Source organism: Acomys russatus, chromosome 1 (assembly GCF_903995435.1).
Source record: "Acomys russatus chromosome 1, mAcoRus1.1, whole genome shotgun sequence".
Lineage (NCBI taxonomy): Eukaryota > Metazoa > Chordata > Mammalia > Rodentia > Muridae > Acomys > Acomys russatus.
The window spans coordinates 100,289,057-100,313,843 of record NC_067137.1 but is presented as its reverse complement, the minus strand read 5'-3'; the positions used below and the strand labels follow the sequence as shown (position 1 = coordinate 100,313,843).

Below are 24,787 nucleotides of genomic sequence, written 5' to 3'. Positions count from 1 at the left end.
TTCAGTGGCCAGAGTTTGTTTTCTTCCTTTCCCATCAATGTCAAGAGAGTGGTTTTTTGGCCCATGATAGATTCGTGGATTCGTGTCTTTTGGTAGAAATATATCATTGGTACAATGCTGCTTTCGGTGTGTGCAATTTAGGCTTCCAGTCAGGTTTGCTATGGGAGCCATTTTTAACCTTTTCATTTTTAGTGATAGTGGAAGGAAGTGCCAAGTTTTTATCAGCAATGAGAGTAACCTATTTATATAATCATATTCATATTCTTTCTTTAGTTTACTATTTGTGAAATTTAGGTAATAAAATTACTTACATGGCTGCCAAATGTTCATATGCTTTAAAAAGTAGATTCAGTTTCTCAGCTGCTGATCTCCTTAAATGCTGATGCCTCTGCAGGAGTTCCACCAGATGCAGGAGCCTGAACAACTCTCATTGCTCGAAGTAGTTGGAGTTAATAGTGGAAGAGTCGGAGCGCCGCTGTGAAGCTCATGCTGAAAAGTGATCGTATCTTATTGAAAGTATGTAATCCTAGCTGGGGTAAGTGATAGGACTTCTTCCTTCTGTGTTGTCATGGTAAGAGGTAGTCTAATGATGCTCTTATTTTATCTAGTTCTGCTATGATTTTCTGTTATAGAGTTCAATTCACATATTCTGCTTTACAGTTTGTTAATAAAATTTAGTCATAATGTGTGTTCGATAAAAGATTTTGAGAAACCTCTGCCAGTGTTAAGAGTATAAATGCATGGTGTAGGGTTTTCTACATGAAATCATGTTGTCTGTCTTCCTTGAAGGGATGGGACGGAAACTATACCGGCTGTAGATAAGTTAAGGGAGTCTTGATATTTTTTGTAGACAATATAATGCTCTAAATGTTTTATTTCAAAAGTTCCAAGCACATTACAGTGATATTTCTCACGAGTGATTAGTTGTAGATGGTGTGTATATGGGGTCTTTCTGTATTAGTCTCTGTGTGAGCTATTTTAATCATTTTCCCGAATAGTGAAAAAGAACAAGAATGGTCTGGCCTTTCGTGACTCTTGGTCAAGTGGAGTTCAACTGTCTGTTTATTTGAAGAGCCTGATGGGCAGTGCAGTGCAGGCAATTAACTGTAGACGATGATTCATGTTGTTGGTGCTCTTATATATGAATCAGGTTGTCCTAAAGACACTTTGTTTTCTGTTCCCATCAACCATTGCAATAGTAAGCACATTTCCCCTTTCATTGTCACCTTATTTTGTCTGATGATTTCGTAACTGACAACACTACTTTGACAAGAGATCCCAGACATAATTGTTCTTTTCCTCATTGATCCATGGCAGGAATAGTTAGTACACAAAAGCCCCTTACTTGGAGACCAATGTTTGAATTGTTTTTAGGATTCATCATGAAATGTACGAGAGAGGACACTTAGTTTTTTCCTGTGTCTGTTTAGGGTTTCATGCTACTGTTTTACATTTCTGCTTTTCCTTGGTATTTTTCATCCTGACAAATCATGAGAAGGCGTTGAAGAGACTATAGACACATATATAGAACACAGTGTGTTCTGCTAGTGTGTTTAGCAGTTCTTATTAACCGTTAAGATTGCTCACATATACTAGGTAACAGACAGTGGAAGGAATACAGCGTTGAAGATGGAGAAGGCTAGTGAATCAGGCTCTGCTCCTGATATTCACGGTACGGAGCTGGATTCATTCCTTAACTCTTAGCTTCAGCATTCTCTATAATTTGACAACAGTTGTAGTTAATACTGTTTATCATCAGCATCATGTTATTATTATTATTATTACTCTCTATACTGGTTTGTGCAGTGCTGGCTCTACTATAAAGCTAGACCCCAGGTCCAGCAGTGCTCATCTTATAAAGTTGTTGTCAGGATCAAATTGGGTTGTCTGTGTAAACACCACATAAGTACCTCATATGGTCGCTGGTGCTTGGAAAATACAGATGCTTTCTGAATCCATCGCTAGAAAAGGGTGGGAAGTAATTGAAAGAGAATAAAAGGGCACTCTGAAGAGATTCATGGGAGAGAGATGCAGATGGGGATTCCCAAAGTCCTGAAGGCAAAGGCGTTTCAGATCTTGTATTGGTTACTGCTCTTGTTGCTGTGACAGATACCTGACAGAAGCAGCTTAAGGGAGAAAGAGGTTTTTTTTTTTTTTGGCTCACAGTTTCATAGACTTCAGTCTGTGCTTGCTGGTCCAGACCATCTGCATGATGGGCATTGTGGATAGTCTCCTTCACTTCTTGGTGGACAGGGCGCAGAGACAGAGGACACACAGTCAGCTGTTTCCTCAAACTATGTCCAGCTTTTTATCCTTTACCACACACTAACAATGCCATTATATTATAAGCCTATTAAGACAGTAATCCATTAATTATTAGGACAGGAGTCTTCATAATATTATTGTTTCCTGAAATAGTATCACCCAGAGCTTCTCTAATACCCCAGGCATTTATTAATCTAATCAAATTTGTACTTAGGATTAACTATCATGAACATTGTTGTATGAACGTTTTTTTAGGAGGTGGAGGAAGGGCACTTATATAGTTGTGATCAGGAAAAGACAAGGCCAAACTGGTGCTGCAGCATTAGTTTCTTGTTTATGTTTTCTGATGTGGGAAGGAGTCCTTCATAGGGACCATGGTTCTTATATGCATGAGGCAAAGACCCTAGAAGAAGGTGAAGGAGGAGGAGGCTGAGGGACGCGCATGTGAGGACATGGAGAAGACGGTGTAGGAGAAGGAGGAGGCTGAGGGACACGGGCGTGTGAGGACATGGAGGAGACGGTGAAGGAGGAGGAGGCTGAGGGACACAGGCGTGTGAGGACATGGAGAAGACGGTGTAGGAGAAGGAGGAGGCTGAGGGACATGGGCGTGTGAGGACATGGAGGAGATGGTGAAGGAGGAGGAGGCTGAGGGACACAGGCGTGTGAGGACATGGAGGAGACGGTGAAGGAGGAGGAGGCTGAGGGACACAGGCGTGTGAGGACATGGGGATGAAGGCGTAGGAGGAGGAGGCTGAGGGACATGGGCATGTGAGGTATGTGGTGTTCGCAGGGTGTTCAGCAGCTCTTGATCTTAGTTTGTGTGAAATGCTTGGATATTTCATGGATTCTTTTTCTGAAGTGGTGAAGACAGCCTGTAATTTAATTTTGAAGAGAAATCTGAATTCACAACAAGAGTCCTTTATCATTTCTAGGGACATGATTATACACACCCAAGCTGCAATAAAAGTAAAGATCCCAAAGACTCAGAATATTAGGTCATGAGAGAAAAATGTCATCACACTGTACATAATAAGGCAGAAAAATGTCCATGTAGATTTTAGGAATATTATAATAGTGTATATTAAAGACTATGTCAACCATCCATGAAACAGAAGATGAAATTATTGGAATACTACTCAATAAGCTTTTGCTTTGCTCAACCTAGTAGATTTCTCTAGTGCTGCTGTTCTATGTGCATTTGGGTTCTCTATCTTCTATTAATACTTTTCCTGAAATGATACTTTCTTGTACAAATTAATTTTCATATTAATCACATAAACAGTTGAGGTAAAGGTGGGAGAAAGGTGAGTTTAGTGAATTTCCTGCTACAGAAAGAATATTCTGGTAAGGCAGGCTTTCTGTTTTGGTAGAGATGTTGAAGCTGCATTTTCTTATAAATGCATTACTGTGAAATTTGTTTCCACATCACATCATTTATTTGCAATTTTTAATTGGGCTGTAGGAAAGTTTTCATTCTGCCACACACTGGAATTTTATTATGGTTCCTCCATGGCATCTGAGGTATTTTTATGTTTAGAGGTACAGTCTTTAGCTTAGAATAGATATAGGACTAATATTGAAAACTGGAATCTTTTTTTTCATGTATATGTGGCATATGCATGTTCATGCGCGCGCGCATGTGTGTGCATGTAAACATGTGTTTGTACACACAGAGGGCAGAGATTGATGTCCCATGGTCCTATGCCTTCTTCAGTTGCTCTCTACCTTATTTATTGAGGTGGGTTTTCTTCAACCCAGAGCTTTCTCCTTTAGCTATGGTAGCTAGCTTGCTTGCTCTGGGGATCCTCTGTCCCATCTACCCAGGAAGCATTTATATGATGCTGGAAGTCAAAACTGAGTCACCTCCTAGGCTGCCAAAGTGTAGGTCTTCAGAGAATGTTTTTCTTTGGTCATGGATAGAACTGTTGACAGTGTTGTGAAATACTGTACATGAAAGTGCTTTTAATCCTGGCAGCAGAGCACAAATCTTAGCAAGTGGCACTTGGAGTTGATAACGCACTGCAACCGTTTGGGAGCAGTTTTCTCCGGGCGGAGCAAGCCGGGGAAGCAGAGTTACATGGGCAATGAATTCCTGTGTTCTCTTATGTGTCTATTTGATGAAAGACTGTTGTGATAGATACTTAAAAATACCAGAAAGTAAGTCGTGTGTTCTTTCCGTCTGTGCTGTTTCCTTGCTTGACACTGACTTGGATTTATTTGGAAGGATTTGTATACATCAATGGCAGAATCATCCAGCGATTCAGACCACCTCCGCTATCATGATCGATTGAGTCGATGGGCAGCCAGGACAGTTCACAGGAAAGCTGGAAGTCATCCTACAATAGATGTCACTGCAAAGGTCAACACCATAACCAGTACTTTACAGGTTAGTCTGATAGATTTTTAAATAGTCTGAGCTGAGTAATGGTTACAGTCTGTATATTGGTTTGTTTGTTTTCTTTAAGTACTGTAATAAATGACCCTCAGGCTAATGCCTGAAAATAAACAAATTTATTTCTCACAGTTCTGTAGGTCAGAAGATTGAGGAAGGTTCTGTTCCTTTGCCTTTCGTAGCTGCTCATGTTCCTTTGTCTTCGAAGCCAGCCACCATGGTGATTGGGTCTTCCGTCGCTCCATCGCTTCGGCTGCCTGTGTCTTCCTTTCTGTCTTCCTTTTCCTTTTTTGTTGCTGATTGTTTTTCTGGGGATCCAACCCAAGGCCTCACACATGCTATGCAAGTGCTCTCTCTACCTGGGAGCCACGTTGCCAGCCACCCTCTCTCTTTTAAGGGCACTTGCAGCTTCATCTTGTTCTCTCAGTAATCCAGGAGAGATTCCATTCCAGATGTTTAGTCACATTGACAGAACCCCTTTTGACATAGAAGTTATATAGGTGTAGTTCGAGAGACCACTAGTCTGGTTACCATGGTGATTATACCTCAGAATGTTTTAGGGTGAAATTGTATTTGCAAGTAAAATATAGTGAGAATGAAGCAATGGCGAGCACCACGGGTTAGCTTCCTATGCGCTGTGCCTTTTAGACAAGTTCTTGGGAAGCAGATTATCAGTAGGTGACTAACCTATAGAAATGCCATTTTGGTTTTGAAGGTAGTTCCTGATAGTGTTTGGAATTTTAGTGGGGCAGTATGATCTTTTCCATCTGAAGAGCTTCAAAAGGGCATAGGCGGGTGTCATGGTCACATGGGGGACAAACCCAGAAATCAATTATTTGCAGCTGATTTTCCTTTGCTTTTGCCTTAGCACATATAAGCAGGGAATTTGGCTTTGCGTTGCTTTGGATTAGTATGCTAGATGGGAAGAGAGTAATTGTTGGAGAAACAATAATTGTACATAAGAGTAACCACACCTATTCTTTGTAAATGTATTTACGCTAACGTAAGCATGGCATTTTAGAGTTTGAAGTCTGTCTTCTTGCCAAAGAAGCAATGTCAGTAAGTAGGCCTATTCCAAAGAAACAATGCGAATTATCCCTTATATAAAACCAAGCATATTTGTAGAAACTTTCTGTTTTGGTTAGAAATAAATTTATGGTTCATTAAAAGATTAAGGGCCATGTTTTCTCTTCTCATGTTAAGCTCTGTAGTGAGGGGTCACTGGAGGGCACGAGACCTAACGACGCATTCTCTTTATGTACCTGAGGGAGAGCATGAGACCTAAGGACCCACTCTCTTTATATACTTGAGAACATTTGCTTCTTCATGATTTCTTCTGCTTTCTTTCCCTCCCCGACCCCTTCCTCTTTCCCTTCCTCCCCCTTCTTTGAATAAGGACTTAAAATTATATGCTTCAGATTTTGCGTAAGTAAATTGCTGGCGAATTTGGAATTCTCTCACAGTGGTTTAGCTCTTTGATATGTATGAAGTATGCTGATATCTGAGTTACCTGGCAAAATTAGATTTAATTTTTGCCAATACTAAAATTGCTCAGAAAAATAGCGTTTGGGATGATAGGTTTTTCTTTCTCCAGGACACCAGTCGGAACCTGCGACAAGTGGATCATATGCTTGGGCGATATCGAGACTACAGCGTCGGACAGGCGGGTGCCATAGAGCAGGTGAGAATGTTTCTGTTAGTTTGCATTGTTTACTACAGGCTGGGAAGGCATGATGTTAAAAAGTATATGTTTTAAACTGATTTACTGTTTCCAGTTTAAATTTAGTAAAAGAACCCAGGCTTACAACTTGGATTCAACTTAATGTCATCGATTTAGTCATAGAAAGGAGAATTCAGGACACAAACTAAATTGAATTGCTAAACTTGTGCCACAAATACCACTTATAAGGGGATAGGAATTTTGAGGACGGTTTGTTTTATAGTGACACATGTTCATTATGATTATTATTTTTTAAGATGTGTTTATGTTGGTGAGTGTTTTGTCTGCATGTGTGTATGTGTACCATGAGCAGGCAGGACTTGTGAAGGCTGGAGGAGGCATCAGGTGGAGTTACAACCAGTTATGAACACTTGATGTGGGTGCTGGGAATTGAACCTGGGTCCCCTGGAAGCATATCAAGTGCTCTTAGCCACAGAACCATCTCTCCAGCCCTATGTTCATTCTTTAAAAAAATAAAACTTTGAAGGTCCCTGAAAGTCCTACTCCACAGAGGTAACACTTTTGATAATTCTTATTAGTCATTTCAAATACTTTGCATATTTTTGTGGGTGTATATGTCATTGCTTTAAAGAGAGGAACAGTGCAACATATGTACATGTTTTTTGTTCTGTTACTGTCCATACATCGTTGTGTGAGTGGATGTCTCTGATGGTTAGGGTTAATTGTCAGCCTGATACAGCCTACAGTTACCTAGGAGGAGAAGCTCAACATGGGATTGGCAAGGTGGTCTGTAGGTGTAGCTGTGAGGGATTTTCTTAGTTGTCTTAATTGATATGGAAACAGTGTTCAACTCACTGTGGGCAGTAGCATTTTATGGACTTGGGTTCCTGGACTATGTAAGAGAGGGGAGGAGACAGCCCCCGAGTGCAATTAGCAAACCAGTATGCACCCACGTATTTCTCTCTGCTCTAGACTGTGGTTGTGATGTGACTGGCTGCTTCACATTCCTGTATCACTTCCATGTGATTATAGCCTTTAACATTGGCTCTCAGCCTGTGGGTCATGACCCCATTGGTGGGTCAATTGACCTTTTTACAGGTGTCACCTAAGACCATTAGAAAACACAGATATTTTATTATGATTCATAATAGTAGCAAAATTACAGTTATGAAGTAGCAATGAAAATAATTTTATGGTTGGGGGGGGGTTGCCACAACACAAGGAACTATATTAAAGGATTGCCGCATTAGGAAGGTTGAGAACCACAAACCTATATAACCTGGAATTGTTAGCCAAGATAAACTCTTTTTGGCCTAATTTTTTTGGCGAGTGAGGGGGGAGGGGGAGAGTCAGGGTATTTTATCAGAAAAAAAGCCAACTCGACCTCCTTTTGTACAGTTGTATATATTTGGTAGTTTGGAGTGTCCAGGTTTTTCCTTTAATACGAACAGTAGAGTAGAGCAGTGTCTGTGACTGTTACTGTAACATCTGCCCCCCCCCCCCCCCGTGTGTGTGTGTGTATTTGTATAATCTTGTGGGAATGTTGGAAATAAGATTGGGAATAAGCTTAATGAATACATATATACTTAAAGGTCTGCTAGATATTTCAAATTGCCATTTCAAAGGTATGCCAAATTATGTTTAGTTGAGATGCAGGGTAAGAAGGAAAAATACTTCAGAATTCAAGAATAAAGTTAATGCTTTTTGTATTAATGTTTTGCTAGATTAGCTATGCTTTGTGAGGGATGAGGCATTTAGGGTAAAAGAGGTTTTTATATTTTACACTGTATTTAAGCTTTATGAAGGAAATGAGATAGCCAATTAGCCTATGTATCTTAAGCCTAACCCCCTATGTTCTTGGGAATTTGCTTGCTTCCCTTTGAGAACCCACTTAAATGTCTTCTTTATGAAGGAAGGAGTCGTACACATTGTACCAAGAAGGATTTACATTTACACAGTAATGGGTTATATGTATTTGTGCTGTCCCAATAGTCACATAACTGCCAAGCTATAATTGACGACTTGATTTCCTCTTAAAAGCAGAACCGTACTTGTTATTATTTGCTTGTAATTGGAAACTAATTGAGCATAAGGAAACAGGGCTTCTTTGCAAAGGTCTGTACTAATTTCACTTAGAATATAAATGTGGACATTTTTATACCTACAGGATTTTTTTGATTTATAATGTGTTTGAAAGATTGAGCTGTAGGCTTCGTGTGTGTAGGTAACCCACAAACAATTTTAGGTTAGTTATTTTATTAATAATAGATTTTTCTCCTTTTTAATTTATTTATGAAAAATTGGAGCATTATTATTCACTAGAAGCAGAAAACAGTCCTTTCTTGTCATGTTGATAATTCTTCTTATGGTAGCAGTAGGAGTTGAGCACTGCTGAACTCTGTGGAGTGACTATTCAACCTGACAGCTGTTTCTTTCCAGCCACTTTTAGAATAAAAGATCTAGGAAGAATCTTTTTGTCTGTTGTTGCTCCTTAGCCTGGTCCAATTCTTCCTTTCTGGTTTCCTTAAACTCTTGTTCCATTCTGACAATTGTTTGTTAATGATTTTTCATTTGGCATGTCCATGGATGATGGCATTAATTGTTATATGTTTGGGCTACTCAGGGTAGCAGTGACTCTCTGTCTCTGTCTCCCTCCCTCCCCCCCACCTCCTTCCCTCCCTCTCTTCCTCCTTCCTTTCTTCCTCCTCCTCCTCCTCCTTCTCTCTCTCTCTCTCTCTCTCTCTCTCTGTCTGTCTCTCTCTCTCTCTCTCTCTCTCTCTCTCGCTCTCTCTCTCGCTCTTGGTTCTTTGTGAAATTCACACCATACACCCTAATCTCCCCCTCCCTCATACCCACCCCCCCCCCCTTGCAACCTCCCTCACAACAGAGAAGAAAAAAACGCCATGGAAGCTGTTGTGTGTTCCAGTGTGTCCCACAGTATACCCTTTTGTCCACACTTTGCTTGCTTTCACTGCATGTTCATTACAATGAGTCATTGGTCTGGTATGAAGCCTGTGGCTTCTGCTACAGGACCAGTTCACTGGAATCCCTCTTGGATACCCCGTTGTTGCCCCGTGTCACCGAGATCATGTAGTTTTGGATCTGTAGGGCTGCTCCTTCATGCACTCCAGCAGTTCATCAATGAGTAGATGTTGGGGTGGGCCACTTCAAAGCTCTGGATCTGGGACTGAGAGGAATCTGAGCTGGTCAGCCCACTGCTCCCCACAACCAGGGCCAGCTCTACCCTGCCATGCAGGTGAGGTGCAGGGTCCGCAGTCCCTAGTGTTGCAGCCAGTGAGGAATATGGGCTAGTTCTCCTATTGTTATGACCCCAAGGCCAACTCTCCTACCTGCCATGAATGGCAAGGGGCGAGGGTGAGGGAGGACATCTCTCTTTCGCCTACTGTGCTGCAGAGTGGACAGGTTGTGGGGGCCACCTCTTCCATGCTCATACCCTCAGGGCTGGCTTACCTCAAACCCCCACATCAGGGCCAGCTCTGTTAGGCTTCCCAGGTGAGATAGCAGTGAGTGCCATCTACTACTTAGAAATTATGAGGAGAAGGAAGACAGGCAGTTGAGAAAGAATTTCTTATAAATGATTCTCATGGCCTCTCATTGATAACTGATTGAAATATCGATTGTTTTAAGTTATATGTACTATGCCACTACATGGTTTACCTGGGTCTTTTTACTTATAATCTTCAAATCCTCAAAGTACATGGTAAAAATTTCCACCTTTAAAAAAAATTATTATTTTTAATTTGTTCACTTTACATCTTGATTGTAGTCCCCTCCCTCTTCTCCCCCTCCTCCCTCCCCTAGTCCTCAGAAAGGGGAGCCCTCCTCCCCTACCATCTGACCCCAGCCTATCAAGTCTCATGTGGACTGCCTGCATCCTCTTCCTCTGGCCTGGTAAGGCACCCCACCAGGGGGAAGAGATCAATGAGTGGGGGCCAGAGTCCATGTCAGAAGTAATCCCTACTCAGACCCATACAAATATGTGAGGGTGTGTGTGTGTGTGTGTGTGTGTGTGTGTGTGTGTGTGTGTGTGTGTAGGTCAGAGGTCATCCTTGAGGGTTGTTCTTCAGGAGCTGGTTATCATTTTGAGACAAGATCTCTCACTGGGGCCTGGGACTCACTGACTAGGCTGGGTGGCCCGCGACCCTCAGGGATTGACATTACATCTCTCTCCAGGTGACATTGCAGCTCTGGGCCACCACACGCTGCTTTTGTGGGGGTGCTGGGGATAGGACTCTGGTACTGATTCCTGGAGGGCAAGCACCTTAGCAACCAAGCTTCTTCTCCAGCCTCCTTGCCCCATCTGTCTTTTTTTAAAAAATTATTTATTTATTTATTCTTGTTACATCTCAATGTTTATCCCATCCCTTGTATCCTCCCATTCTCCCCGCCCCCAATTTTCCCATATTCCCCTCCCCTATGACTGTTCCTGAGGGAGATTACCTCCCCCTGTATATTCTCATAGGTTATCAAGTCTCTTCTTGGCAACCTGCTGTCCTTCCTCTGAGTGCCACCAGGTCTCCCCCTCCAGGGGACATGGTCAAATGTGAGGCACCAGAGTACGTGAGAAAGTCATATCCCACTCTCCACTCAACTGTGGAGTTTTAATGCCTTTTATTGGTGCTGCAGAGTTGGTTCCGTGGTGTGAGAGGCCGCACTCACATTCGCCATTACAAGATGGCGCTGACATCCTGTGTCCCAAACTGGTAAACAAGTAATCTGCGCATGTGCGAAGGAACTTTCCACTTGTTGTGCTCTGCCTCTCCCGTGGCGTCATATCGCCTGATGAGTAACAGCCAATCAGGGACTGACACATCCTAGTTTCCTATATAAGGGATAGGTTTCTGCTGTTTGGGGTCTCCATTTTACTTGTCGTAAGCTTATGCTCTCCCTCTTAAGACACATTAAAGCTTTACTGCAGAAGGATCCTGTGTGTGCAGCGTTGTTCTTGCTGGCGAGACGGTAACGCGAGTCACACCGTGGTTAAGAGCACTGTAACCGTAGTTGTAGAAGATCTTTGTGAGCACCAGGCATGCATGCACATGGTGCACATACCTGCAGGCAAAACACTCAGACCCATAGAATAAAAATAAATAAATCTTTTTAAAAATTACATTTTTTTTGTTTCCATTTTTTCAACATTTTATTTATTTATTTATTTTTTATTATTAATTTATTCTTGTTACATCTCAATGTTTATCCCATCCCTTGTATCCTCCCATTCCTCCCCCCCCCCCATTTTCCCATTATTCCCCTCCCCTATGACTGTTCCTGAGGGGGATTACCTCCCCCTATATATTCTCATAGGGTATCAAGTCTCTTCTTGGCTACTTGCTGTCCTTCCTCTGAGTGCCACCAGGTCTCCCCCTCCAGGGGACATGGTCAAATGTGAGGCACCAGAGTACGTGAGAAAGTCGTATCACACTCTCCACTCAACTGTGGAGAATATTCTGACCATTGGCTAGATCTGGGAAGGGGTTTAAAGTTTACCTCCTGTATTGTCCTTGGCTGGTGCCTTAGTTGGAGCGGGACCCCTGGGCCCAAATCTGCCTATCATATTGTTCTACTTGTAGATTTCTAGGACCCTCTGGATCCTTTTATTTTGCTATTCTCCCATGCGTCTCTCATTTAGAGTCCCAATAGGATGCCTTCCCCTCTGTCCCAGTTTCCTGGTAAGTGAAGGCTTTTGTGGGACATGCCCCTTGGGCTAGTATGCAGATATAAGTGAGTATATACCATTTGATTCTTTCTGCTTCTGGGTTAACTCATTCATTATGATCATTTCTAGCTCAATCCATTTATCCACAAATTTCGGGAATTCCTTGTTTTTAATAGCTGAGTAGTATTCCATAGTGTATATGTACCACAGTTTCTTTATCCACTCTTCTACTGAGGGACACTTAGGCTGTTTCCATGTTCTGGCTATTATGAATAAGGCTGCTATGAACATGATTGAGCAAATTTTCTTGTTGTGTGCTGGAGCATCTTCTGGGTATATTCCAAGGAGTGGAATAGCTGGGTCTTGAGGAAGCCCTATTCCCATTTTTCTGAGATAGCACCAGATAGATTTCCAAAGTGGCTGTACTAGTTTGCATTCCCACCAGCAATGAAGGAGTGTTCCTCTCTCCCCACATCCTCGCCAGCATGTGATGTCGCTTGAATTTTTGATCTTAGCCATTCTGATGGGTGTAAGATGGAATCTCAGAGTTGTTTTGATTTGCATTTCCCTGATGACTAAGGAGGTTGAGCATTTCTTTAAGTGTTTCTCAGCCATTTGATACTCCTCTGTTGAGAATTCTCTGTTTAGTTCCAAGCCCCATTTCTCAATTGGGTTATTCAGTTTGGTGGTGTTTAATTTCTTGAGTTCTTTATATATTTTGGATATTAGACCTTTGTCAGATGTAGGGTTGGTGAAGATTTTTTCCCAGTCTGTAGGCTGTCGCTTTGTTCTGTTGACAGTGTCTCCTGCCTTACAGAAGCTTCTCAGCCTCATGAGGTCCCATTTATTAATGGTTGACATTAAGGCCTGGGCCGTTGGTGTTCTGTTCAGGAAGTTGTCTCCTGTGTCAATATGTTCCAGGCTCTTTCCCACTTTTTCTTCTAAGTGGCTTAGAGTCTCTGGTTTTATGTTGAGGTCTTTAATCCACTTGGATTTGAGTTTTGTGTAAGGTGACAAATATGGGTCCAGTTTCATTTTTTTACACATAGACCTCCAGTTAGACCAGCACCATTTGTTGAAGATGCTATCCTTTTTCCATTGAATGGATTTGGCTTCTTTGTCAAAAATCAAGTGACCATATGTGTGTGGATTCATATCTGGGTCTTCGATTCGATTCCACTGATCAACCAGCCTGTTGCTGTGCCAGTACCATGCTGTTTTAATTACTATTGCTTTATAGTACAGTTTGAGATCAGGTATGGAGGTTCCTCCATAGCACCTTTTATTGTACAAGATTGTTTTAGCTATTCTGGGTTTTTTGTTTTTCCATATGAAGTTCAGAATTGAACTTTCAATGTCTTTAAAAAATTGTGTAGGTATTTTGATAGGGATTGCATTGAATCTGTAGATTGCTTTTGGTAGGATGGCCATTTTTACTATGTTAATTCTCCCGATCCATGAGCAAGGAAGATCATGCCATCTTCTCAGGTCATCTTCAATCTCTTTCTTCAGAGTTTTGAAATTTTTTTCATACAAGTCCTTCACTTGCTTAGTTAGGGTAACTCCTAGATATTTTATATTGCTTGTGGCCAATGTGAAGGGTGTGGTTTTCCTAATTTCTTCCTCTGCAAGCTTGTCATTTGTGTATAGGAAGGCTACAGACTTTTTTGAGTTAATTTTGTATCCAGCCAATTTGCTGAAGGTGTTTATCAGCTTTAGGAGTTCTCTGGTGGAGTTTTGAGGGTCACTTATGTACACTATCATATCATCTGCAAAGAGGGATAATTTGACTTCCTCTTTTCCCATTTGGATACCCTTGATCTCCTTTTGTTGTCTTATTGCTCTGGCTAGAACTTCGAGTACTATATTGAAGAGATATGGAGAGAGTGGGCAGCCTTGCCTTGTTCCCGATTTTAGAGGAATTTCCTTGAGTATCTCACCATTTACTTTGATTTTGGCTATTGGCTTGCTGTATATAGCCTTTATTATGTTGAGGAAAGTGCCTTGTATCCCCGATCTCTCTAAAACTTTAAACATGAATGGGTGTTGAATTTTATCAAATGCTTTCTCTGCATCCAAGGAGATGATCATGTGGTTTTTTATTTTCAGTTTGTTTATATGGTGGATTACATTGATGGATTTCCGTATATTAAACCATCCCTGCATGCCTGGAATGAAGCCTACTTGGTCATGATGAATGATATCTTTGATGTGCTCCTGTATTCGTTTTGCAAGTATTTTATTTAGTATTTTTGCATCTATGTTCATAAGAGAAATTGGTCTGAAATTCTCTTTCTTTGAAAAATTACATTTTTTTTAATTGGGAGATTTTTGATGACTGCTTCTATTTCCTTAGGAGATATACAATTATTTAATCTATCTACCTGATCTTGATTCAGTTTTGGTAAGTGGTATCTATCAAGAAAACTGTCCATTTCATTTAGATTTTCAAATTTTGTGGCATATAGGCTTTGGAAGTAAGCTCTAAAGATTCTTTGGATTTCCTCGGTGTCTGTCATTATGTCTCCCCTTTCATTTCTGATTTTGCTGAATTGAAGACTTTCCCTCTGCCTTTTAGTTAGTTTGGCTAAGGGTTTGTCTATCTTATTGATTTTTCTCAAAGAACCAGCTGTTGGTTTCATTGATTCTTTGAATTGTTTTCTTTGTTCCTAATTTATTGATTTCAGTTGTTTGATGATTTTGATGATTTCCTGTTGTCTACCCCTCTTTGGTGTGTTTGCTTCTTTTTGTTCTAGAGCTTTCAGGTGTGTTGTTAAGTTGCTAGTATGGGATCTCTCTAATTTCATTATGAAGGTGCTTAGTGCTCTGAACTTTTATTGTTAACTTAGATTTTATAAATAACTATTGTTAACCATTAGTAAATGGATATGAGTTGGTTATGTTTAAGTATTTGTTGGTAACTCTGTGAACATAACTTATCAATGGGTAAGGGGAACAGTTTGGAAATATGAATATCTGCTGTGGTGTTTTTCTACTGAGTTGATTCCACCTAGCAAAGGAACTACAATGAGTATTCATTATGGTCTTTTAAAGCCCATTGTTTGTGATCTTGGCTCTTTTTATTGGAATACTCTATATTTAACTATTTTTCTCTTGACTCTTTATAATCCCCAACTCTAGGCTTACTCTTCCTCCCCCTCCCCCATTCCCGTCCTCTCCCTTCTTCTTCTCTTCTCCTCCTCCTCCTTTTAATTTTTTAGAGACAGGGTTTTTCTGTGTAGCCTTGGCTGTCCTGGACTTGCTTCATAGACCAAGCTGGCCTTGAACTCACAGAGATCTACCTGCCTCTTTCTCCCTGAGTATTGGGACTACAGGCGTGTGCCACTGCACCCAATCTAAGCTTATTTTTTTTCCACTTTAACTTTGGTCTCTTTGTTACACTTGCACACATAGATATACTTTGGTCATCTTCAGACCATCCACCCACTACTGCCTTTTCCTTCTTTTCTATTGACTGCTCTTCTTTTCTCAAATAGCTTCCCTTCTACTTTCATGTCACTTAGTCCTTCTGAGTCTGGCTTAATTTGCTTGTCATGGTGATCTCCATTTCCCTGCAAATGAGATGACTTCATTTTTCTTCATGGCTGAATTATATTCCATTACATGCATATATGTATCTATATACATACACATTTATGATATATAATCACATTTTCCTGACCATCTCTTGGTGGGCACTGGACTGATTTCATCCTTTGACTATCATCCGAAGTACAGATAAGCAAGGCTGTGCAGCTATCTCTGTGGTAAGCTGCCATTGACTCCTGCATCCAGCCCCATGCTTAATCCTTTGCTTACAACCTGTGAAGGCATCTGAGTAGGAAGTGGGTATTAGAGGATCATGACGTCTCTGGTTTTAATGCAGGAACAGTGCCTAACTTTCTATAGTCTTTTTAGGGATTTTCCCATTACCTTAGGTTTTACATGTTATTGTTTTAACAATGCTACAAGAATTGGTGTTTATATTTTCATTATTAAGTTAAGAAAGCTGGGTCACAGACTGGTCATTGACTTGCCTGTGGTCTTCTAAGTGAGAGAGTCAACAGTAGGGTGTGTTTTCGAGCCTAGCATTAGGATTCAGCTGCTCCACTTAGTTGTCATGGTTAGCCACATTGTCAGAATGGTGTAACTTTAGTATTTATTTGTGTGTGTGTGTGTGTGTGTGTGTGTGTGTGTGTGTGTGTGTGTGTTCTGAATTGCTGAGAATGTGTTGGATCTTATGGAGCTGGAGTTCTAGGTGGTTGTGAGCTGTCTAACATGGGTCCTGGAGGCGAATTCCAGTTCTCTGTAATGGCTGCTGGTGTTATTATGTTGAGCCATCTCTTCATGTTGTGACTTTATGTTTCTGAAAATTAGGTCCTTAAATTTGGAAGTTTGGGGGATTATATGATCACACAATGGAAGGACTAGACTTTGGAGACTACTTGCACTTACTGAAAATAAGTGTCATAAAGTCATTACTATCATAGCTGGCCCAAAGCCTGGAATGAGAGTGAGATGGAACCCATTATAGGATGAAGTTGCGAAAGAGTCTGGAACTGAATCAGGACTGAGGTGCCTAGAACCCAGCGGTCCTCACTGATTCTGTAGTGGAGTAGAGCCCAGCGCCTGTGGCAGCACTGGCTTCCCCTCCCCCAGCAGCAGAGATTGTCACACGCCTTCCTGGTATGTGTTCTGGTTGGCGATAACGTTCACCTGTATAGTGTGCCTTGGGTTTCTTGGGACCCTGAACCTTTTGATCCTGAATTATTTCTCACACTCTGAATGTTCTGCGAGCTCGGAGAATATTTTTGTCACAGAGGATGAGTGAGAAGGTTTTGTTTTAGTATTTAATGTGCAGATTTAGAACATGTTTTGCTTCTCAGTGTTGGAATATTTCAAGAAGTATGCAGTGGATCAGCTTCCTCTTACTCCTTCTAGAGCCCCGTGTTACTGTTAGTGAGAGAACAAGGTTGTATTCTTGTGCTGATGTCAAAATGGACTCTCTTGAAGGCTGAGTATTCAACATAAGTTAGCGTTGCCTGCTGTAAACAGGCTGATGTTGATGAAGCTAAGGTCGTCAATAGGGTATTAAAGTATAGTTCTTGCAGCAGGCTAGTACATCTTATTTTATTTTGTTTTGTTTTTGGTTATTTTCAAGACAGGGTTTCTCTGGGTAGCCTTGGCTGTCATGGATTCACTTTGTAGACCAGGCTGGCCTCGAACTCACAGAGATCTGCCTGCCTCTGCCTTCCAAGTGCTGAGATAAACGCAGGTACCACCAGACCTGGATAAGTAAGTACATTGTAAAGATAGAATGGGATAAAGACATAAAATTAAATTATAGCATGAAAACGTGCATCAGTAGGCAATTTTTTTCTAGTAAATACTTTGATTAAAATTTTTCTTTTGGGAGTGTAATGAAGTTGCCATCTGGTATGAAAATTCTTGAGAATGTTAAATAAAGTCCAGGTTTTCCTTTTTATGTAATGAATTTCACTTGTCAAAAGTACCTGGGACACCACAGAAAGTAGTTTAAGCCAGACATTAGCCATTTGTCATAGCCCAGAACTGAAGGTTCCTGCTCTTTCCTTGGCCGGTCTGCACTAATTCATTAGGTGCTTGAAGGTAAGTGCTGTCCTGTCTGTCTTTCAAGAACGTAAAGTAATGGTGGTCTGTGGGTAAGACATTTAATTAGTTACATTCTGCTGAGTCTATTTTGTCAGTGTTCTTCAGAGTTTTGAATTAGGTTATTCTCTTGTTAAAAAATATATCCCCAAGTTTCTTATTTGAAGCTACAATATTTGAAAATATTTTTTTTTTTTCCTAGAGGAATGGTGAGAGGGCTCAGAGGGTAAAGGAGCTTTCCATGCAAGCATGGCAACCTGAGTTCATACCCTGGAACCCACATGGTGAAAAGAGAGACCTGACTCCAGAAACTTGTCCTCTGTCCTCCGCATGTGTGCCCTGCCATGGGCTCTCACATGCTATAAAATTTAGAATAATGCAAAAGGGACTTTCTTGAGGCTTATGGAAGAAATGTAGTCTTTGGAGTCAAAATTGAAATTCAATTCTGATTTTTTTTTCCTTTAGAAATTATCTTAGTGAGAACCTAGACTCTTTCCTCAGATGTGGTAGACAGGCAGCACAGTCTCCTTGTGGGTCCCATAATATGGGAGTAGGAACTACTTCTGTTGTGGACTCTGGTCCCCATATGTTGATCACTTCCTCCTGGCGGGGTGGTCTTGCCAGGCCACAGAGGAAGAGGATACAGGCAGTCCAGATGAGACTTGATAGACTGAGGTCAGATGTAAGGGGGGGAGGGCTCCCCTTTCTGAGGACTATGGGCGTGAGGGAGAGGATATGGGGGGGGGAGAGAGTCGGACTGGGAGGCGATGAGGGAAGGGGCTACAATTGGGATGTAAAATGAACAAATTAAAAAAGTATTATATAATATTATTTCAAAGAGTTTACACAATTGCTCCCAAATTTGTTTATACTCCTATAAATCAAAACCTCACATTGCCAGGAAAATACATTAAGAAAGCACAAAGCCTAATTTGAAATGAAAGAAAGTATATTTGTAAAGTGAAAAGCCATACTATTTTTGGAGTATAGTTAAGGGTTGATTTTACATAGGCTAAATCAATTAACATAATAATTGTATTTTACTGATGCTGAAATACAACTTTATATCTTTTTAAGGAAAATGTCTGATCCACAGTGTCCAGTACATATATTCTTTGCTTTTTGAAGAGTCATTGGTCTTAGGAGCTATAAAGAATTTAGTTTACCAAAAGAATACCAGAAATGAATGTTATAAAATATTAAAAAAGAAATTGCCTTAATTACATTGAACAAGCTATTAAACAGTTTGGAGATGTAGATTCATTATTTCAGAAATGAATACACGCATGCATACTTCATTATGCTAGTATTAAAGGGCTCATAATGTTTTTGGATATTTGCTAAACATTTATTTGTAATTTCTTTAATTTGTCTCAAAATCCTCATAATTAAGGATTTGCTAAGCTCATTTAGCATTTATTATATTTGTGTGCATGTGTGTGTGTGTGTGTGTGTGTGTGTGTGTTCAGGTGTGCGCATATAGCCTATGGCTCTAGTCAGAAGACAGCTCTTGGTAGTCGGTCCTCCCCTGCTATCTTGCAGCCCGTGCTCCTGACCGCCCTCAGGAATCGGTCCTCCCATGCTCCCTTGAAGCCCGTGTTCCTAACTGTGAACCATCTTTCCACCCCTCTATGAAAAGCTTTAACATTAGGTTGCACCTTATTTTAGGTTTTATCTTATTTTGAGAATGATTAATTTCTTTCTTTCTTTCTTTTTTTTTTTTTTTTTTGGTTTTTTGAGACAGGGTTTCTCTGTGTAGCCTTGGCCATCCTGGACTCACTTTGTAGACTAGGCTGGCCTCGAACTCACAGCGTTCCGCCTGCCTCTGCCTGCCGAGTGCTGGGATTAAAGGCGTGCGCCACCACGCCCGGCGAGAATGATTAATTTCTAGTACCTTTTATTGGTCCTAGATTTTGAAGTGATGCTTCATTTATTTTGTTCTGCAATGAAAAAGGGAGCCTTCGGCGTTGGGGGGTAGTCTTCCCCAGCTGAGGGTCATTGCCAACAGGGCTGCCCACCAAGGAGATAAGGATTTGGCGAGGGGAGAGAGGTGTGAGTCAGGCGATGGTCAGGGGAATCTTGCAGCTCTGATTGACTAGCAATGAGGTGCTGCTTTATTTACATAGGTTTCACAAAAGAAAGACTGACTAATAATTAACCTGAAAAGTACAGATTATTTTAATTTTTTTTCAGTACATGTCCAGGGTTACAAGTTCAGTAACAATTAGAAAATACAAACAGAACAGATTTATTATTATTATTAGCCCTATAACTCCAATTTTAAGACTCTAAAGAAGATCTCCTCCAAAGTAAACACATTTATAATGTGACAGCTTGCTTTTAGCCTTGCGGTGTTTGTAGTTTGAGAACACTCCAGACAAACAGCAAATACCTGAATTGGTCTTTTATGAATAACAAATACTAATACCTAACTTCTTTTACTGTGTGTTTCATCATCTACAGTATAACATAGAAGTTTGTTTCAGTCAATCTTATTTACTGGGTTCTTTTCCTCCAGGGGTGTATCCTGTACACTCCCCTATCTTTCAACTACGTTTTCTAAGCCTATTAAAAACAGTGGCCTTGAATCTGTAACTTATTCTCCTGGTCAGTTAGGGTTTGTCAATTGTCTCTGTTTACCCTGCACCAATTACATTATTTGCGGTATCTCAGGGGCAGACACCCTAAGGAGATTCCTGGAGTAATGGTCTCATCTAGCCATGTGCTTATCTGTGCTTAATGATCTCTAAGACATATGGAAGACTTTGAAATAATGGCCACATAAAGTCAGGTTTAGGATTTTCTTAAATAGACCTAGACATAATTTTCTCAGGAAAAGACATAAAAGGAATCATAATGTAGAAAATCCCCAAGAATACAACATGCAGAGACCAAAACCCAAGAGTTAGGGCTAGGAGGACAGTGATTGCATCCATCTGCTCAGCTCTGCTGCAACTCTGTCAGTTTTTAGTGGCTATGGCAGTGTACATACATACATACATATATACATACATACATACATACATACACACCCCCCCAAATATATATATATATATATATATATATATATATATATATATATTTTGTGTGTGTGTATGTGTGTGTGTGAAGGAAGATGCATTCTTTGAGGTTTTTCTTTTCCTTCAGATGTGTTGGCTGGCCTTGTTGTGTTTCCCCACAAATGTGAGTTAGTCATTTCAGTCTAGTCTTCAAGCCCTGTGAGAAGGGGGATAAGGTAGCGGTAGATACCATTATAAGCCCGACCTTAGCATTTGTCCCTCCAATACTCATGTTTATTAGTTTTCTACTTCATAACATAACTCAGTTCAAAGTTCTTCTGATAGCCATTTTTTTTTTCCTTCGGTGAAGTCAGATATTTCAGGAAGAGCTATCAAATGTGTAGTCTATTGTGTGTAGAAGAGTAACTCTTCACCATCTTCTTCAGTTAAAGGAAGATTTGGAGCAGTCAATAAGCCAACTGCGGAGTCAGCGCTTACGGAGAAGCTCAGGAGGGAGAAGCTTTTCTGTCACCAGCCTAAGTGCAAGTGACCTTGATGGTGGCACCGTGGCAGGTAAACACCTCATGTGTTCTAAAAGCCTTTTTCCCTTTTCAACTTTGAAACACATTTCTCAAGTACATACAGAATGCATTTGATGCTTAAAGAAATACAGTATATGTGCTAGATTATAAATCTTATAAATTATATACACACACAAGATTAGTACATGCAGTTGTTGGATAGGGCAGTGTGCATTTTTTAAAGGGTCTTTCGTAGTCTGGGTTTGTTAGTTTTATTTTTCTCAGGCTCTGTAGACCACTTGACCTTACTCAGCAAAGCTTCACTTTTAATTGCTGCCCAAGCTTCAAAACAGATGCACAAATCAAGTTTACTTTGTGGCATGTTCGTAATCTTGTCCTGACCTAGCAGTTTTAAAAATTGCTGATTATCACCAATGCCATAGCTCATGTTAAAAGCATGTGGAGGCTAGCTTGGTGTTCAGCTAGATACCAACAGTGGGTTAAATGCTATTAAACACTCTGTGTGTATGCCTGTAATTAATCTCATATTTCCTGTAGCACTGAGGGTCATATTGGAGTCACAGAAACATGAACAGTGATGGGAGTGATTTAGTTAGGAGAATATTGGCACCTTGACTTGTGAAAACTATTCCTCATACTAGAGAGTAAAGTTGGACACTTACTTATTTTTTTTGTAGTCTGTCTTGTTATGCAGAGTTTTGACTTTGGATTAATTGGTTGTATATTTGCAAAATTCGATCTTATTAGTGGGATTTTATAGGGAAAAATAAAAATTTTGAGTATTTAGCAATTATTTTTATATAGAAAAAAATCTGGACAGTGTTAAAAAATGGAGCCTTTGGCATATTCTGTTTTCTGGCTTCGTTTTTTTGGTCATTTTATCTGCTTTAGGAGCAATGCTATTGTGATCTTTGTGTTTACAGCTTGTTACTTGGGAACTTAGGGTAAGAGTGCCTGTGTATCTCCACGTGTGGTCTAGAGGTGTCAAATGAAATTTTAGATTGTCCTCATGCAGTGTTTTAATGCCCTTTCTTTTTTGCATTGGAAAGAGAGTCTCCACTTTACACCTACCTCACCTCTGAAGGACTACGAGCCACAGGGTATGAAACGGAACAGATCCAGAACTGGTGTTCGCTTTGTTCGGGAAACAGACGACATGGTCCAGGTACTTCGTAACATTGTGTAGTTTATCTGTCATATCCTGTATTTGCATATAAGTGACCGACACTTGAACTTTATGGGCATATCTTAACTAAGAATTTGATCATAAATCACTTTACATTGGTGGCTGGAGGGATGGCTCAGAGGTTAAGAGCACTGTCTGCTCTTCTAAAGGTCCCAAGTTCAATTCCCAGCAACCACACGGTGGCTCACAACCATCCATAATGAGATCTGGTGCCCTCTTCTTGCATGCAGGCAGAATACTGCATAATAAATAAATAAATCTTAAAAAAATAACTTTGCATTGATTTTTTTTCTTTTTCAGCAAAATACATATGTTTTTTTAATGTACAAATACTTTTTTATTCTTTAAACGGTTGCTGTGAGTTCGAGGCCAGCTGGTCTACAAAGCAAGTCCAGGACAGCCATGGCTACACAGAGAAACCCTGTCTCAAAAAACAAAACAAAAAAAAATTGGGAGGAGTCCCCAGTGCAGACAAGTCCCACATACCCTTTCTTTACACCTGGTCTTTTGCAGCTGCTCCCACAGGGAAGAACTATTTTTTTTTTTTATTACAATCCAGGAATGTATTTTCAGTCTACAAATCTGTATCATACATCTATTTTGGAAAAAAAGAGAGTTCTTAAAAAAATTAGAAATGACTAAGAAATATTTTTAAATAGTTCAACAGCCTTTGCTGTAAAGGGAATTGCAATTTACAACTGCTTTGAGATTTTTGTCTTATCCCAGTCAGAATGGCTAGATCAGTGAAATAAATGGCAACCAATTCACAGTTTCCAGGAAAGGAGAAAATCTAGGTGGATGAATCGATAATGAAAATTGATAATGAAATGGTGCATGTAATAGTAGAGTATTATTCAGCCATAAAGAAAAATGAAAAGTTGAAAGTCACAGGTAAATGGAATTGAGACAATTATTCTGAATAAGATACTCCAGGCCCACAAAGATAAATGCTGTATTTTCTCTGTCATATATTGATGCTAGCTTTGAATCTGTAGGTATGTGTGTTTATTCTTGTTATTTTGATGGTGGTGGTGGTGGTGGTGTATGTGTGTGTGTGCGTGTGTGTGTGTGTGTGTGTTTCTTCTTTTGGTTTTGCTGGTATGAAATTATTTCCTGTGGTTTTTTTTTTTTGTTGTTGTTGTTGTTGATATTTTTTTTTGGGGGGTATAGTTAACCTCCTTTGGTTGGGATTTTCCTTCTAGTATGTTCAGTAGGGCTGGGTTTGTAGATAGATATTGTTTAAATTTGGTTTTGGCATGTAATATCTTGGTTTATTCATCTATGATGATTGAAAGTTTTGCTGGGGATAGTAGTTTGGGCTGAGAGTTGTGTTCTCTTAGAGTCTGCAAGATGTCTATCCAGTCCTTCTGGCTTTGAGAGCCTCTGTTGAGAAGGCAGGAGTTATTCTAATAGGTTACTTGGCCTTTTTCTCTTGCAGCTTTTAATATTCTTTCTTTGTTCTGTATGGTTAGTGTTTTGATTATTATGTGGTAGGGGGACTTTCTTTTCTGGTCCAATCTACTTGGTGTTCTGTAAGCTTCTTATATGTTTGTAGGCATTTCTTTATTTAGGCTAGGGACATTTTCTTCTATGATTTTGTTAAAAATATTTTATTGGACCTTGAGCTGAGAATCTTCTCTGTCCTCTATTTTTATTATTCTTAGGTTTGGCCTTTTTATAGTGTCCCAAATTTCATGAATGTTTTGTCAGAAACGTTTTAGATTTAATATTTTTTGATGTATCAATTTCTCTTATTGTATCTTCTATGCATGAGATTTTTTCATCTCTTGTATTCTGTTGGTGATAATTTCATCTGTACTTCCTGTTCACTTGCCTAGATTTTTTTGTCTCCAGGATTCCCTCAGTTTGTGTTTTCATTATTGCTTCCATTTCCATTTTCAGGTCTTGAACAGTTTTATTCATTTCCTTCTCCTGTTTGTGTTTTCCTGGGTTTCTTTAAGGGATTTATTAATTTCCTCTTTAGGACCTCTATCATCTTCATAAGACTGAATTTATGGTTGTGTCCTTTTTCTTAAGCTGTGTTGGAATATCCAGGGATTCTTGTCGTAGGATAGCTGGGCTCTGGCTCTTGATTGTGTTCTTATGTTGGCCTACGGTCAGCTAGGTTTGGGGTTATTATAGGGTTAGGGGCTGATTTCTGAGTTTATCTTTATTTGATAGATGTCTTTTTCCCTTGGTTCCTGTTTCTGGTCTTCTGGCCTGAGTGGCCTGGGCTTCTGGTGATCAGTGAGTTTTCAGGTCTAGTAGGTTGTCTCCATTTTTTTTTTTTTCTGAGACAAGGTTTCTCTGTGTAGCCTTAGCTGTTCTAGATTCACTTTGTAGACTTTGAACTTACAGAGATCTGCTTGCTTCTGCCTTCCAGAGTGCTTGGATTATAAGTATATGCCATTGCACCC

The 24,787-nt window shown here is 40.2% G+C and overlaps 1 protein-coding gene across 1 annotated transcript in view; it reads left to right on the top strand.

The window, feature by feature from the left end:
• Positions 1-396: 396 nt before the first annotated feature.
• The window catches only part of Cep128 (centrosomal protein 128), a 362,133-nt gene continuing 337,742 nt past the window's right edge, over positions 397-24,787 (top strand). Inside the window, exons 1-5 of the mRNA XM_051150095.1 lie at positions 397-516; positions 4,490-4,651; positions 6,252-6,338; positions 21,089-21,215; positions 22,234-22,349. Coding sequence (XP_051006052.1) covers positions 487-516; positions 4,490-4,651; positions 6,252-6,338; positions 21,089-21,215; positions 22,234-22,349 — 522 coding nt within the window. The 5' untranslated portion in view covers positions 397-486. The remainder of the gene's footprint in view (positions 517-4,489; positions 4,652-6,251; positions 6,339-21,088; positions 21,216-22,233; positions 22,350-24,787) is intronic.